Source organism: Carcharhinus amblyrhynchos, chromosome 21 (genome assembly GCF_965287045.1).
Source record: "Carcharhinus amblyrhynchos chromosome 21, sCarAmb.v2.hapA, whole genome shotgun sequence".
NCBI lineage: Eukaryota > Metazoa > Chordata > Chondrichthyes > Carcharhiniformes > Carcharhinidae > Carcharhinus > Carcharhinus amblyrhynchos.
In genome coordinates, this window is record NC_137344.1 from 18,649,249 (window position 1) to 18,667,367 (window position 18,119).

Sequence of the window (18,119 nt, forward strand, 5' to 3'; positions counted from 1 at the left end):
CTTGCGTGCGATACAGACAAAGCATACCATTCATAGAGAAGGAAACAAGAAAGTGCCAAATGTAGTGTTACAATCTTAGCTAGGGTGTAGAGAAAGATCAACTTAGTGTGAGGCAAGTCCATTCGAAAGACCGATGGCAGCAGAGAAGAAGTTGTTCTTGAGTTCATGGGAAGACCACCCACATTATCCACAAACCTGTTCCTGCTCTGTGGTACAAAGCATTAATGTCAGTCTTCATCCCCAGATTGGGCTATCACTAAAGCCAGTTTCCTTAAAAGTGTACAAAGAGTTTCATTTCAAACGTGAAAATAACCTATTCTTCTATTCATATAATCAGAATATAGTTTAACTTCACATACAGGATCATAGCTTTTGCTTGATTTACCCTTGTAGGTTTTAGATTGGTACTGCAGCAGGAAATAATGCAAATGGTTAAAGTTGTTCATCCTCAGGATGCTTTGGATACAGTTTAGCTGACTGTGCGGTTCAAGTTCTGCTGAAAGTGCAGGACGTAAAATTCAAACCTGTTGACTTTTCTTTTGTTGCCACATTGTGAACAAAGTGAGCCAAGATGGAGACAAGACAATTTGCCCAGGTTGAGTAGTCACGTGTTTTATCCTACCTCCCTCTATGCCCTCCCCTGGGTAAGGAAATTCTCCCAACTGGCTTACAACAGCACATCAAAAATCAAACCATCAAGCCTGTGGCCCTCCCATTAACTATGGCATTTCAACAGCTGCTAATGTTTCAAGCACACGCTCATCTCCAGTTTGAATGCCTTACTGGATGCTTTGGTTTCCATTAATCTCCCCTGGGCATTTTCCTGGGGCCTGGCCCTCATCTCTGCTCATCCCCAGGGCTAGTAGGCCCTTGCAAATTACCATCCCCTCTCTCCAATCTCCTTGAATGTACTTGTTACCTCTAGAATTCCTGCCCATTTTCCCTAGATGACCACCCTTTAATTCTCCCACCAGGCTTCTAACCTGCCACAGTCCCAAAACAGCTCTTATCAAAGTCAGAATTTACGTCTTATCTGACTGTGACAATAGCAAACTTTCCCTCCCCGTCCTGCTCAAGCTGCCTGCAGCCTTTGACTATGCCATTGTCCCCATCATCTAACTGGGTAGGACTGCACTCACCCGGTTCCATTCTCAGTTGTCCAGTCATAGCCAGAGAACTGCCTTCACTGGCTTCTCTTCCTGCCTCCCCCACTGAAGGATATCACGAGGATTGATTCTTGGCCCATTCTGATTGCTCATCTACTTTTTCCCCCTCAAGGGACATCATCTGAAACACATCAGGTTCCACACCCAAGCTTCCTCACCACTCGCTCACTCCTTGATTGTCAGGTGGTTTGTTCAACATCTAATACAGATTGGAGGAAATTTCTGCTCAGTTACGTATTGGAAAGACCAAAATCATTGTCTGTGGGCCCTGCTACATGATCTATTTCCTGTAACAATCTATTGTATGGATTTGGTGTTAAATTTTGATGAGTGCACTCAGATGAAATGCTTTTGGACATTTTGCTATGTTAAAAGGAACTGTAAAAATGCGACTCGTTGTTCCTAAATTGGTAAATAGATTACCAAGCTGCAAGTTTTTGTAGGAACTACCATGGTTCCCAGATCTTTTTCTGGGCAGCACAGTGATTAGCACTGTTGCCTCACAGTGCCAGGGACATGGGTTCGATTCCCAGCTTGGGTCACCATCCATATGGAGTCTGCACATTCTCCCCGTATCTGCATGGTTTTTCTCCAGGTGCTCCGGTTTCCTCCCACAGTCCAAAAGGTTAGGTGGATTGGCCATGCTAAATTACCCCTTAGTGTCAAGGGGTCTAGCTAGGGTAAATGGATGGGGTTACAGGAATAGGGCGTGGGTGGGATTGTGGTCAGTGCATGCTTGATGAGCCAAATGGCCTCTTCTGCACTGTAGAATTCTGTGATTCTATGAAAACAACAATGGTCATGCCATAGCAAACCAACCAGGGCAAAATGCATGACGAGAGGCCTATAAAGATCTGAAACTTTACTTAATTTGTACAGTTAGGATCAAAAGGACTGGGAGCTTACATCTTTCATCCAGAGGGGTAATTGAGTATTCCTTATATTTTTCTGGATATCTACCACTTAGAAATATTGCATACAAAGACTGAGCCAAACACAATTGAAGTATTTGTGTACAAACCTTATTTAGTTGTCAAGATTCTATAATCTCTTACGCGACAAAAAAGATCAACAGGGGAATTGTTGACTAGCATAGTAGCTCACATGCGGGGAGAGATGGTAGTGCTAATGCCATAAACCGAGCACAAATCAGAGCTAAGCTCAAAGATCCATAAGTGTATCAATAAAAGGATGGCAGTCACAAAAAGCAATCCAGCAGCAACTACAGAATGTGTCAGTGTGACACACTGCATGAGCAGACAAAATTAAGTCAGCAGACTAAAGTAACAAAGTGGTTAGCGTTGCTGTCTCACAGTGCCAGAGACATGGGTTCGACTCCCGGCTTAGGTCACTGTGTGGAGTCTGCACATTCTCCCCATGTCTGAGTGGCTTTCCTTTCAGTGCTCCAGTTTTCCTCCCACAGTCCGAAAGACGTGCTGGTTACGCACGCTGGCCAGGCCAAATTCTCCCTCAATGTACCCGAACAGGCACCAGAGTGAGGCGACTAGGCAATTTCACAATAACTTCATTGCAGTGTTAATATAATCCCACTATATATAATTGTGACAGTAATAAATAAACTTTAAACTTAAAGCTAGTCACGTTCAGAATCTGGTACAAGGGTAGAGGGTGCTTTCACTGTGTGAAAATTAAAGATTTCCATGTCTGAAACAGGACACCAGCAAAGTCAAGTACATACTGACTAGGATGCCTAGACATCTGTAAAAATAGGACATTGCAGGTTTGAGAAGTGGGTCAAGGTGCTTCTACTTTTGAATATCAAAAGAGCACAGGCAGCTTCTAAATATGTTTCCAACTGATAAAAAAGCAAATGGGGTACATTTGGGTGAATGCAGAGGAAATAAAATATATTCATACCTCAGGCTGCAGTACTAACTATTGTTCAGATTTCCAACACATTTGTTTAAATATGATCGATTAAATTTGAACAATAAGCCATTAAAACAAAAATAGGAGAATTTGACAGATTGAGTGGTCAAAAATCTGCCAGATGGAGTATAATATGGGAAAATGTGAAATTGTCCACTCTGGCTGGAAGCATTACCTGGAACGGAGAACGACTGCAGAATTCTGAGGTGCAGAGAGATCTGGATGTTCCAGTGCATGAATAGACAGGCCGAGCTTATTTCTACTCAAGTTTGGAAGACTGAAGTGTGACTTGATTGAAGTACATACGATCCTGAATGTTCATGATTAGGTGGATATAAAAAGGATGTTTCCTCTTGCGGGTGATTCCAGGAGTAGGGGACAGTGTTTTAAAATTGGGGATTGCCTTTTCAGATAAAGGGGAGAATTATTTTCTCAAGAGGGTTGTCTGACCTTGGAACTCTACCCCTCAGAAGGTGGTTGGGGGTGGGGATCACTGAATACTTTTTAAAGGCAGAGACAGATTGATTCCCTTGCCGAAGAATCTAAGATTATTGGGGTAGATGGAAATGTGGAATTCGATCTTATTAAATGGTGGAACAGGCTCAAGGGGCTGAATAGTCTACTTTTGCATTTTTGTAAATCAACAAAATCACAGAGGCATTTTCCCAAGCAACTTGAAACTTGGGGGAATAAAACTAATGACTTGAGCAAGATTTTGAATAACATCAAACTAAAGCAGACACCCAGGATAAGGTCCTAATGATTTCATATAATTACCACCTCATGCATAGACTGAAGAAAAGTTTGACATTTTCTTTCAAACTTTGGCAAAAAGAACTGGTTGTACGAAACCTTGGTGAGACCATTGCCTGGTGTATAGTGTTCAGTTTTTGTCGCCTTACTCTAGGAAGGACACACTGGCCACAGAGAGTGCAGCAAGGATTCACTGGACTAATTTCTGGGATGACGGGATTGTCTCATGATTGAGGAGGCTGAACTTGTTTTCTTCGGAATTTAGAAGTTAAATGATCTCATTTGAAGTGAACAAAGTCTTAAGATCTTGGATGCAGGAAGGATGGTTCCCCCTGCTTGAGGTAAGGAGCAGAAGGGGTTGGGTGGGTTGCGCATCGAGGGGAACACTGTCTCAGAACAAGAGGAACAAGATGGGGAGAAAAACTTTCAGGAAGAGATTGGTGAATGTTTGGAATTCTCTACCCCCAAGGCTGTGGAGGCTCAGTCATTATGTTTAAAGCAAAGGTCAATAATTTCTGGATACCAATGACACTGGCGGTGTGGTGATAGTGCGGGTCGAAAAGATGGCTTTGAGGTGGAAGTTTAGCTGTGGTCCAGTTAAACGGTGGAAGCAGGCTGGAGGGGCTTTTTCTCATATTCTCAGATGGGAGAAACATTTTGTTTCTACACAAAATGTGGATTATGGTGATCTGGAATATACTGATTGAAAATGTGGTGGAAGCAGATTTAATATTAACTTACAAAAGTGAATTGGCATATACTAAAAGAAAAAAGGTTTGTACAACGATTGGGAGGCGGGGGGATGGAAACTGGATTAAATAGATACATCTTGGAAAGAGTGACACAGGAACAATGGACCAAACTGACCCCCTTTTGGTGCTGGAGAATTCCAGGAACTCGCTGCATGGCTCAGTCACCGTAAGCAAAACGGGTTACTGAAAAGTTATTTTTCCCCCCCAAGTTTATTAGTGTCACAAGTAGGCTTATATTAACACTGCAACAAAGTTACTGTGAAAAATCTCTGACGCCTGTTCAGGTACACAGAGAGAATTTAGCACGGTCAATGGACGACGTCTTTCAGACTGTGGGAGGAAACCTGAGCACTCGGAGGAAGTCCACGCAAACACGCGGAAAGCGTGCAGGCACGACACAGACAGTGACCCAGGCCAGGAATCGAACCCAGGTCCCTGGAACTGAGAGGCAGCAGTGCTAACCACTGTGCTGGAAACCATAGATACACAAGTACATGCAGCTTGATCATATCTCCCCTTTGAAGGAGAGCAAACATGGTGGCTCCCTTTGAGAGTTTCAAAGTTAACATTTTCAATTGCAGGGAAGGGTATATTCTTTTACATGAATACCTGAGGATAAGGTCCTTACTCTTTAATGCTCCTTTAACTGTCTCATACAACTATCAATACGTGAAATCATTTGCCATTTCAAGTGCAGCGATCACACCACAAGTAAACTATGGTAACAAACCCTGACCACCAGTGCAAAGATTGTGCTAATTTTCATGAATGGATTGTAACATTGTAAACAAAAACTGAAACGCATTAGGTTTCATTTATTGAGAATTAGATAACTGATCACACAAGTAGGTTTATTTTCTACACGCCAACACCGACGATAGACTGCACAAGCTCACTTGAAAAGGCACCGTAGATCACACCAAAAATTTGTGCGGAAGGGACATCCTCGGCATGAATATAGTTGGGGGCGAGAAGAAATAATCTTTCTTCAGACGCAAGGTCTGAAACAGACTTGCAGCTGCACAAGGCTCCATGAAACCAACAGATGTAGATCAAGAAACTGGCTGAAAGCAATGTAACACACCATGGATCGGTGTCAATTTTTAATCAAGTCACATTCAGAAGAAAAATATTTCTCCAAATGGAATTTTCAAAACAGCAAGATCTCCAAACACTTGTGTGTGGTCCTGCTGCAGTTTACAATTGTAGCTCACAGAAATTCAAGACATTTGTGCTTTCGAAGAGCACCACTATCTTCACTGCATCTTAACTGTTCAAATCAAAAAATCAAGTTGCTTGTGATAAGAATATTGACATGTAATTGCATTGACCTTGCCTTGTATCAAGTTACAATCAGAATATCATGGGTGCTTAACATTAGTGGCATGGACCGAGGGATAAATATTGGAAATTCCCTTCTCATGATTCTGTTTCCAAGTCTCCTAGCCAATATTCATCTCTTGACCCATGTTTCTTCAACAGATGATTTGATGATAATCATAACACTCTTGGTGGGTGCTTGCTGTGCACAGATTGGATTGCCACATCTCCTACATTACTATTGTGAGCACACTTAGAGTCATAGAAGTTTACAGCATGGAAACAGGCTCTTTGGCCCAACTTATCCATGTCGCTTTTTTTTTTAAGCCCTTAAGCTAATTGCAATTGCCCACATTTGGCCCATACCCCTCTATACCCATTGTACCCACATAACTATCTAAATGCTTTTTAAAAGACAAAATTGTATCCACCTCTATCATCATCTCTGGCAGCTTGTTCCAGACATTCACCGCCTCTGAAAAAAATTGCCCCTCTGAACACTTTTGTATCTCTCCTCTCTCACCTTAAACTTATGCCCTCTAGTTTTAGACTCCCTTATCTTTAGGAAAAGGCTGACTATCGAGTTGATCTGTGCCCCTCATTATTTTAGATCTCTAAGATCACCCCAAGCCTCCTATGCTCCAGAGAAAGAAGTCCCAGTCTATCCAGCCTCTCCTTATAACTCAATCCATCAAGTCCTCGTAGCATCCTAGTAAATCTGCCTGAGGCCAGAACTCTTCACTCACCTGACGAAGAGGGAAACTCAACAGCTCGTGAGTTTACTATCAAATAAATCGGCTGGACTTAAACCTGGTGTTGTCAGACTTCTTACTGCGCACGCTGCTGGTCACAGGCCTCCAGTTTGGAAAACAACCCTAATACAACCACCCTCTGGCATCTGTCAAGAAGCCAATTTTGTAGCCACTTAGATACCTCGCCCTGGATCCTGAGAGATTTAACTTTATGCAACAACCTATCATGCGGTACCTTGTCAAACACCTTGCCAATGTCCATGTAGACAACATCAACTGCACTGCCCTCATCTACCTTCTTGGTTACCCCTTCAAAAAAACTCAAATGTGTGAGACATGATTTTCCAGTCACAAAGCCATGCTGACTGTCCTCAATTAGTCCTCGCGTTTCTAAATGCCTGTAAATCTTGTCTCTCAAAATACCTTCCAATAATTTACCCACCACAGATGTATTTTAAAGTACTTCATTGGCTGTGAAGTGATCCTGCACATCCCAGGGTTGCAGAAGGCGTGATAGAAATCCAAGTTCTTCCCCATTTCTTTGAACGGTACCATGACAACTTGCGCTTTAACTTGGTGTTGACAGACTTCTTACAGCTTTTATGCCCACTACAGACAGCAGGTAAGAGCCCTGGCAAAATGCTTTTGAAAGACAGCACCACCGTCTGCAGCCTTGTCTCAGCACAGCACAGAAAGGTCAGCCTAGTTTTTAAATGCTCAAACCATGGACTGAGATTTGAAACCACAATCCACTGACTCAGCTTGGGAACAAGTACTTTTGCCTGAAACTGGGATCATTAATTTTTAATTAAGAGTAGATGGCACACCTTACAATATAAAGAAATTTTTAAAGCTGCTGCATGACAAAACATACTTCAGAATCCCTAAAGTGTAGAATTCAGCCTATCGAGTCTGCACCAACACTCCGACAGTGCGTCTTAGCCAGACCCCATCCTATAACCCCAGACGTTTGACTCGCTAATCCTTCTAACCTATACACCTTGGGACACAAAGGGGCAGCCTATGATGGCACCTAACATAGGAGATAGCAGCATGAGGCAGCCATTTGGCCCTTCAAGCCTGCTCCACCATTCATTACAATCACGGCTGATCGTTCAACTCAATAGCTTAAGTTGGATGATCAGCCACGATCTGGTTTGTACCATCATTTTTAAGTCAAAAAGATTTCATAGAGTCATAGATGCCTATAATTCAAAAGGATGTCATTTGGCCCATCGAACTGCACTGACAACAGTCCCACACAGGCCCCATCCCTCAAATCAGATATTTATCCTGCTGGTCCCCCTGACATAAGGGATCAATTTACCAGGGTCAATTCACCTAACCCGCACATCTTTGGATTGTAGGAGGAAACTGGAACACTTGGAGGAAACCCATGCGGACACAAGGAAAGGTGCAAACTGACATTCAAGGCCAAAATGAACCCAGGTCCCTGGCGCTGTGAGGCCACAGTACTAACCAGTGTGCCACCCCATACTTGTTACAAAGCAAAGGACGTGGCCTTCTTAACGTTCCTGCACAAATATGAGAAGTAAAATTTCAGATCAGCTTCTAATAACGTCTAGATTCTCAGCCTGACAGTCCTTTGTGCGTGGAATGCAAAATCATCTGCTATTTACAATTTGGTCATCTTCCTTCAGTTTTGCAAGTGAACACAAATTGATGTGGATTTGCATAGGAATCAAGTGTAAGAGTAGGTGTAGGCCATACAGCCCATATCACCATTCAATGAGATCATGGCAAATCATTGACCTTAACATCACTACCCACCATGTAATGCAAATAAATTTAGAAATTAGCTGTAGTTAAGTCACATTGAAAAAATGTCCTGAATCACCAATAAAATTGCAAAAATTCAATTTTAACCAGCCAATGAAAAATAAACAGTCGTACTGTACTCAGTAATCTAGATATGTATACTACCAACATGCATCACAGGAAACCAGTTTCCTGTATGCCTTAAAACCACTGCTCCTGTGAGCACTACATGTGTTCATCCTCAAAATGATGCTGTCCTTTTCCTTGCCTTGCTTTAGGACAGCTTCAATCCATGCCAAATGACCTCTTGTGAAAGTACCAAACACCAGACGGGCTGGTACCCATGCCAGACAGGCTGGCACCCTGGAAAACTGCATGATCCAGGAGGTACCATAGTGCATGGATCAAAAAAATAGATGGGACAGGGTACAGCTGCACATTAATGGCGAGGGCCAAAGCATTTTGGTAGGTACTGTACATACGCCAACACTACTGCATGCCAAACACTATTCTTTTTAGTGTAGATTACAGTATGCTGCCCAATTGAGGGGGTGGGGACGGTATTTGTTCAATTGAGCAATCCTGGTGAATCAGCAACCTTGCCTCATGAAATTGATTATATTTGCCATTTATTAGTACGATGCCACACAAACCGAACCCATTTTCCTCCTTTGCAACAGCAACTTGAAAGTACAGTTGAGGTTATAGTTCCAGCACAAATGCAAAAAAAAACAATGTGCCCCCATAGCAAGGGTTTAAAAATATTTCACTTCCTTCCTCCCACACAAAGCTTCCGAGAAGGCAAGGAATTTGGCCTCTGTGGTTCTTCATCCAACCACAAGCAAGCAAATACAGCCCATAATGCCTCCTCTCCCTGCTGTAGGCACACATTTGCCTCTCTGCCCGCCGCATGCCCCATTTTCAGCTGAGATGGTGTGGGGTATGTTGTAGAGAAAAAAATTATACAACTCAGACGCTGATATATAAAACCTGAGGGGTTAAAGTTAGAAAACATTACTTGAAAGCGCACTTCAATTCAAATCTACTCAACGAGCATTCGCCACCTATAGAAAAATAATGCAATACACGCTCCAACACACTCCCATTTTACTTTAGTACCCATTTTTCAACCCTGGATTTTGCCAGTGCACCACAGTTTCCCAACATGTGCCAATCATTGCATCTGAACCATGGCACAGAATGTTCAACAGCTGCAAACAAGTGGGGCAGTTGGCACCCTCAGCAAGAAAGGATGACAGCTACAAAGATACAAGAGAAAAGGTCTGTCTGACGCCTAGACAGAAAGCCGCCAATGGGCAGGGTGCTCCAGAGTGGGAAGAGAAGATAGGTGCTGAATGCACTTGCCTGAGCCAGCAAACATTAGGGAATAAAGCCACGCAGACATTATTCAGCAGCCACAACTCTCCATTTGAGGGTTTTTAAATTTGTGAAGTTAGTTCCCAGGTCCACGGTGGACCTTTCAGAAGCAGTTTTTAAAAAACAGAAAGGAGACAGGATCAAAAGTTTCAGAGGAAAGATTCCCATAAAGCATGCCTCAGTCATTAGCCACTCACACACACAGTGAATACTAAAGTGTTGCATTAGGATTCAGTATAATTAGGATGCAGCCCAGAAAGTGAAATGCACATTTTTGGGATTCCAGACACACAGCATCTGCATTTCAAATGCAGGTAAAATAAATAGTAAAGGCAGCTTTTTTAAAAGCTGGAGGGTAACAGGAACCAGAAAGAGAGAACTTGCAGGCTGGGGAAATCCAGAAAATAAATGAGCGCCCTGAAGGGGGAAGTAGAAATTCAACTACTCCCCCCACCCCCCACCGCCCACCCCCTGACAAAAAAACCAAGCAGCAAAACTGAAGATATGCAGCCCCAGCAACAGCAGATGTAGTTGTATCCGTAGCACAAGCGTGCAAAACCTCAGAACAGAAATTGCTATCTACTGCTGCTGCCCAGGAAGGAAGGGCAAAGAGGCAGTTATCAGCTACACACACACACAAGTTAAAGTCTTGCACAGTGACTGTCAGCAGCAACAAGTGGATTTTTTTTTACACACAAATGTTTATTCTAATGTAGAGACCTATCTTACAAAAGGAGTCAAGCAAAGGGTTTATCCTCGTTTGTAAACAACCCTACATAACCAACAAAAATTTTAAAAGAGCAGCCCAACGCGTTAGAAATCAGAAATAAAAATGCTTAAAATTCTCCGCAGGTCAGTCAGCATCTTTAGAGAGAAGAGAGGCATTAACCTTTCATGTTTAGACTCACCAGTTCTGGCCAAACATCTACAGCTGAAATATTAGCTCTGTTTGTGTCACAGATCCTGACTGACCTGTTGATCATTTCAACTTCTTAAAAACTGCCTACCCTCCTCTTCTACACTCAGGGTCAGCATTACAGAATGCAACTTCATTACAAGGTAACCTCCAAAACAATATTTTTGATAGAGGCAGTGGATTTGTGAAAGCATATATATTCATGCAACACATGGAATTTTGAATATTTACTTCTCAGATCAAAGTATTTGATATTAATAAGGAGAGTTATTTCTAATAACTTCTCCAAGACTGTTAATCTTTAAAGATGCAATTCAGGATGCGCAGAATATATTTTCAAAATCCTACTCAATGGTTGTATCTCTGTTTCCCCATTTTCAGTAGAGCTGGTACTAAAATAGCTTTCACTGTAACAATTTCTCAAAGGCTTTGCTCGAATACAAACCTGGCTCACCAGGATCAGTGTCCAAATGCAACATTTAAAAACCACTGTCCAGTCTTATAATCAGCTACATTGAAATGGTAAAGATGACAGGGTAAATGGTGTAGTTCATAGAGTACAATCCCTAACCATTAACTCTCTTTTAGACTTTAAACAAAACTAACATCTCCCCATTGCCTAAATTGTCTCCTGGAGATTCTGCTTTTCTGCTCAGCAACTTGTAGCTTATTTAAAAGAAAACAAAATCCATTCAAGTCACAAACACTTCCAGTATGAATGAAGGCTCTCCTACTATCTCATACCACTAGAAAAAGCGTCCCTCACTACAACAGCCAGCATCTCAAGTCACGAGGTTTGATCAATGCAATTATCATTAGTCCTCCACTGAAACTGTCTCCTTCATGTTTACAATTTTTTCTCTTCCCTACAATTTGAAATCAAGACTCACTGTATCAGTTTCTACTCTGATCTATCCTTTCCCATACAGAACCTCAAATAGTGGAAATTCTGAACTCTTTCTTTGTACCTGGAGTTGAGGCTTTTAAAACCTAAATCAAGCATCATTTCATGGTTTGCTTCATTTAATATTTGTTGATATTCTGTGCAATATTCTCCACACTTAAAACTCTCTCCCCCCCCGCCCCCACCCTCCACCTTCCAATAAAAACCTGTATTCAAGTTTGACTGCAAACCAGTTGTTCTGGCCTGCACTGTACCATCATATCATGTTTTACTGAATTTTAAGACGCTGGTGTGTTTCAGTCTGGTTAACTGCAGACACAGTAAATAAAACGCAGCAATTTCCAAATTTTAAAAACCTCCAACAAAATGTTGGAAATACTAATTTGAGTAATAGGCAGAACATTTTTGTGTGGTGAAGTAGTCAGGGTGTGATTAAAACCTGGAGTTCAATCACCTTGCCCCGTAACCTCGTGGAAATTAGTTCCAGACATTTGGCAACTATGCCTGTTGCAGTAATACATATGTCGACAGCACAATCAGAATGCCAGTGTGTTACTGAAGGAAGGACTGAGCTTTTGACATGAATACGGAGCAGAGGATCAAGAGCCAAAATGCAGCAGTTTCCTCACCACAATGCCCAAGTCCCAGCAGTCTATCCCACCCCAAAACTCTTAAGTAAATGAATGATTAAAGATGGAACAAGTTCTAGTTAGCAATGCAATCAAAGCCTATAAAAACACATTGTACAAGTTCATGCCAGTAGCTTCAGATGAGGCAAGCATGGCCACTATTGATTTCTGAAACAATTTGTACAATTCAGCAATTCTGCACTTTGAAATCAAAAAGAATTATAGGGCATTGATGGTCAAGTCTCAGCATAAAAGTTTACTTTGCGTGGAGACTTTTAAAATGGCTGTATGGAAGATTACATTACAAGATGAAATTTGATCTGTTGCTACCATAGTTGATCAATGCTTTACAAAAAAAGGGTTTTCCACTTTGCTAGAGTTAAAGCTTTGTGTCAAATACAGATGAACCTGTTCGATTCCTTCTGGTGGACATACACAGCACTATAAAATACTGGCACAGAGAGAACAGATATTTGGGAAATGTAACAAGGGTGTAATTCACTCTGAACAGGATCATATCAAACCGATGAAGTGACACTCACCTAATTTGCCACTGTAAGCAAAATCCAAAGATCGAATTACAGCTATTAACTCCCTCTCTACAAGGGTTAGGTAGTTTAAGTATATAAATATATATGTTAAATTGCACCTCTCTTCCAGCTTGTAAATGCAACTTAATTGCCAAAATTACTCAAAGAATTAATTTGCGAAAGGTGCTGCATATGTTTAAATAACTTGTTACGGAGCACTTTCACTTGCAGCTAATATAACACTGACCAACATCAGAAAGGAAGGGTATTCTTCTGTGAAATCTCTTCAGAACTCTTGTAAATAAAATATCACTTAAAGAAATCAAAACACTGCATGAATCCATTATGAAACAGATACAAATATAACCTTTCATCATGGATTATAATAAGCTACCTTCTCTGTTAATATGGAACACCATGGTGATTTAAGCCTCTTGGGTTCACTTAACAGCTTCCTTGCTACTCCGTTCTCCCACTTCTTTCACAGTGCAGAACATCACTGCTCACCTTTAGAAACAAATCCCAAATAAAAAGCCGCTCTTCTTATACATCTGAAAGTGCATTACTTATACGTGGCTTTCTGGCAAGGCCATTTAAAGGAGAATTCCTATCTCACCTTGCACCCTCATGCCAAGACTTTGGAGCCAGACTGATACTTCAACAATTGGTTTGCACGCTTGCGTTTCTCTCTGTTCCCATTCCAGATGATCAGCACAAGACCTTAGAAATGAATCATCAATTATCAACCCCACCACTCCCAATAGCCACACGTTATTTATGGTAGCCATGATATACTTATGAATCACCAGCTTTACTGTATCCACAATGGAATACCACTTTTGTACACTCACTAAAAGGAGCCGAGTCAGCAGGTTTGATTTGTACACATTTGTACGATGACAGGCTTTGTCCTGTTAAAGCCCACCCGTTGGTCAGCCTGTCACAATTCCTTAAAATAGACATTGTATTGTCCAAAACAGAAAACAAGCCTCTGTTCATTCTTAAAAAAAACACAATCATTGCTGACTTACTCTGAGCGGTCCCTCATCCCAGAATCACCCAATACAAATATAACAAGCCCAGTCAGATACACAAGGTCTCCAGAGCAATCACATTCCCATTACTGTCCTTTAATAAACCAGTCCTCTTTTTATCCAACACAAGACACCAGGCTGCTACCAGATGGTGTACCCTGAGTCAGCAGCTCTGATATACACACATATTAAATGTGTATATTCCCAATCAAGAGCCATCATGTTTATACACTGCCTTATTATGAATCTGTCCAATTTTCTCCATTTAAGCTCAAGGGTGGTGATGATCGCACAGTGTGTTTGGAGGGGGGGGCGGGAAAGAGACCCTGAGTCAGCAGCTCCCTTATTAACACACATACATAAGACATCCAGACACAGTGCGATTTATATATAGAAGGTGCTCGTGTGAAGTTGGGGCATTGCTCTCATTCTGAGCCAGTCTCCTTCCCCTCTATCGCCCCTCCATTGCGAAGCCCAGTGTCCAGGCTCCCTGACTCAGGCTGCTGTGACCCTGCTGATGAGTCAGCAGCTCTCTCTCTCCCTCCCTCCCTCTCTCTCCCTCCCTCCCTCTCACAGATACACACACTCACTCTCTCTCTCTCATTGCGTTTGCACACTCAGCAAAACAGCTCCCCTTTTCTGTCCCCTTTCCCCCAGCAAACCTCCCGGTTCCCGCACTCACCGACTGCTGGGACACTCTCCGACACAGCGGCGCAGCTCCGGGCCAGTACGAGGCAGCGAGACGGCCCGTTTTCCCCCCTTTTTGACAATTGAAGGAATTTCCCCCCCACTCGTTGTTTGCGCTTGTGCCGAGGCCAGACGTCAGATGATGTTTTGTCATGTGGCTTCATTCATGAAGCTCTACGCAACGGGAAAACTTTTAAAGGCGCAGGCACAGCCCACAGAGTGCAGAGACTGTACATCCTTCCCCAAAGCCATCTCAGAAACCCTTCAGAGTGATCCAGGGTAACAGTGTCAGCATTACTCCCCATCCCAGACTAACACTGCCAGCATTACTCCCCATCTCAGAGTAATAGTGTCAGCATTACTCCCCATCTCAGAGTAATAGTGTCAGCATTACTCCCTATCTGAGAGCAACAGTTTCAGCATTACTCCCTATCTGAGAGCAACAGTCAGCATTACTCCTCATCCCAGACTAACACTGTCAGCATTACTCCCCATCTCAGAGTAATAGTATCAGTATTACTCCCCATCTCAGAGCAACAGTGTCAGCATTACTCCCTATCTGAGAGCAATACAGTCAGCATTACTCCCCGTCTCAGACTAACACTGTCAGCATTACTCCCCATCTCAGAACAACACTGTCAGCATTACGCCCCATCTCAGAGCAACACTGTCACCGTTATTCTCCATCTCAGAGCAACACTGTCAGCATTACTCCCCATCTCAGAGTAACACTGTTAGCATTATTCCCCATCTCAGAGCAACAGTGTCAGCATTACTCCCCATCTCACAGTAACACTGTCAGCAATACTCCTTATCTTAGAGTAACAGTGTCAGTGTTATTCTCAAAACCCATCTCTGTGTGGGTTTTCTCGAGGTGTTCCGGTTTCCTCCCACAGTCCAAAAGATGTGCTTGTTAGGTACATTGACCGTGCTAAATTCTCCCTCAGTGTACCCAAACAGGTGCCAGACCAGGTGATTTTAACAGTAACTTCATTGCAGTGTTAATGTAAGCCTACTTGTGATGCGAATAAATAAACTTAAAGAAATGCTGTCAGCATTATCCCCCAAATCCATCTCAGAGTAATATTGTCAGCATTATCCCTGAACTCCCATCTCAGAATAATACTGTCATCTCAGTAGTACTATCATCATTAGCCCCCTCCATCCCCATCTCAGAGTAACACTGTTACCATTACTCCCCAAACTCCATCTCAGAATAACACTGTCAACATTATTTCCCCATTCCCATCTCAGACTAATACTGTCAGCATTGCCCCTAAAAACCCATGTCAGAGTAATGCTGTCAGTATTATTCCTTAACCCCCATCTCAGATTAACAGTCAGTGTTATCACCCAGTCCAATCTCAGAGTAATACTGTCAGCATTACCCCTAAATCCCATCTGAGTGACATGTCAGCATGACTTCCCATCTCCATTTCAGAGTAACATTGCCAGCAGTACTCCCCAATCCCAGCGTAACACTGTCAGCATTACTCTACAAAGCCTATTTCAGAACAACACTGTCAGCATTAACCCAAACTCCATCTCAAAATAACAGTCATTGTTCCTAATCTACATGTAATATTATCAGCACTACCCCCATCCCCATCTCTGAGTAACACTGAGAGCATTATCTCCATCTCAGAGTAACACTAGCAGCATTACTCCCAATCCTCACCCCAGGGTAACAATATCATCATAACTCCCAAATGCCATCTCAGAGTAAGAATGTCAGGATTAAACATGTAAAGAATAATATGCCAGCATGCTAACCATCTCAACAAAGAGCACAATGTTAGCCTTACTCCCATCCCCATGTAAGAGTAACAGTGTCAGCCTTCCTCCCATTCCTATCTCAGAGTAACAGTGTCAGCCTTACTCCCATTCCTATCTCAGAGTAACAATGTCAGCATTACTTCCATTCCCATCTCAGAGTATCACTGGCAGTATTACTCCCATTCCTATCTCAAAGTAACACTGCCGATATTACTCCCATTCTCATCTCAGAGTAACACTGTCAGCATTACTCCCATTCCCATCTCAGAGTAACACTGTCAGCATTACTCCCATCCCCATCTCAGAGTAACATGGTCAGTATTACTCCCATTCCCATCTCAGTGTAACAGTGTTGGTATTAATCCCATTCTCATCTCAGAGTAACACTGTCAGAATTAGTCCCAAACCTGATCTCAGAGTAATAATTATTATTCTCAACAGGTATAGGGGCATTACCCTATCAAGAATAATACCGCCCAGAAAGATAGCCATCTAAAAGAGTATTGAACATTACCCACAAATTGCATTGAAATTACCATGTCAGAATGACTCCCATCTCAGAGTAACAATGTCATCAGCACTTCCAAACCCCATCTCAGAGTAGCACTGTGAGCATTAATACCAAAACCCCCTGTCAGAATAACACTCTCAGCATTATCCCTAATCCTCAACACAAATAATACAGTTGGAATTTCAGACCACAACTGTCAGCTTTACTGCGAACCTCGTTTAAGTAACCATGTCAGATTTACTCCCATCCCCATCTCAGAATAATCCTCTCAGCATTACTCTCAAACCCTATCTTGGAGGACATTGCCACAATGACTCCTATCCCATCTCAGAGTAACACTGTCAGCATTACCACCATCTCCATCTCCAAGTAACATTGTCAGCACTACCTCCAAACCCGAACTCAGAGTAACAATGAGCCCATCAAGACTAATGCTGCCAGAATGAGAACCATCCCATCAAAGAGCCCAACTGTTAGTGTTATTTCAATGAGATTTGTGGGTAATGCTATTACTCTCATCTTAGTCTCAAATTAGTGCCACCAGCATTACTCCTAAAACCCATCTCAGTGTAATATTGTCAGTATTAACCCCATCCCCATGTCAGAATAACACCGTCAGCATTACTCCCCAAACCCCTTCTCAGAGTAAGTGTCATAATTACCCCCATCCTAATCTCTGAGTAACAATAGTAAGTAGTCTCACAACACCAGGTTAAAGTCCAACATGGTTATTTGGTAGCACGAGCTTTCGGAGCACTGCCCCTTCATCAGGACTCACCTGTCATACCATACTATGAAATCATTGTCGATTGTTGGAAAAAACCCATGGGGTTCACTAAAGTCCTTTAGGGAAGGAAATTTGCCATCCTTACCTGGTCTATGACTCCAGATCCACAGCAATGTGGTTGACTTTCAACTGCCCTTTGAAATAGCTTCACAAACCACTCAGTTTAAGGGCAACTAGAGATGGGCAATAAATGCTAGCCAGCCAGTGACACCCATGTCCCATGAATGAATCAAAAAAAGTACCAGATGCATGTAGAGAAGCATAACGACAATGAAAAAAATCTGTTTTGTTAACATAAATCAAAAGATCAAATGATCTCAATTGGCTATTTTTCTTCTTGCTTGTGAGTCATCTCTTGTTGCCCCACCCACAGCCTTTGTCCATTGGCTGCAACTTTACGTGATGTGGAAGAGATAGCACAAATCAGAGGCAGATGTAACTGGGGCAGTTGTGCTGACAAGGGGCTAGGAAGTGATAGCCTGCCTTCATAATCCGGTTAAGAAAAGCTAAGAACAGTGAGGAAGAATATCGTTAGCCAATAACTTTGACATACATT

At 42.4% G+C, this 18,119-nt stretch overlaps 1 protein-coding gene across 4 annotated transcripts in view; it reads right to left on the bottom strand.

Moving 5' to 3' along the window:
• Positions 1–17,904, bottom strand: part of LOC145356674 (transcription factor MafG) — a 47,028-nt gene extending 29,124 nt beyond the window's left edge. The window contains exon 1 of one of the 4 annotated variants that reach the window (XM_080209548.1): positions 17,806–17,904. Coding sequence is in view for 1 of the 4 variants with exons in the window: in XM_080209545.1 (XP_080065671.1) it covers positions 13,163–13,187 (25 nt within the window). In the remaining 3 variants the exon portion in view is untranslated. Of the gene's footprint in view, positions 1–13,162; positions 13,235–14,484; positions 14,611–17,648; positions 17,757–17,805 lie in introns of those variants that run through there. The other 3 variants (XM_080209547.1, XM_080209546.1, XM_080209545.1) reach the window with 3 other exon arrangements.
• Positions 17,905–18,119: the final 215 nt, after the last annotated feature.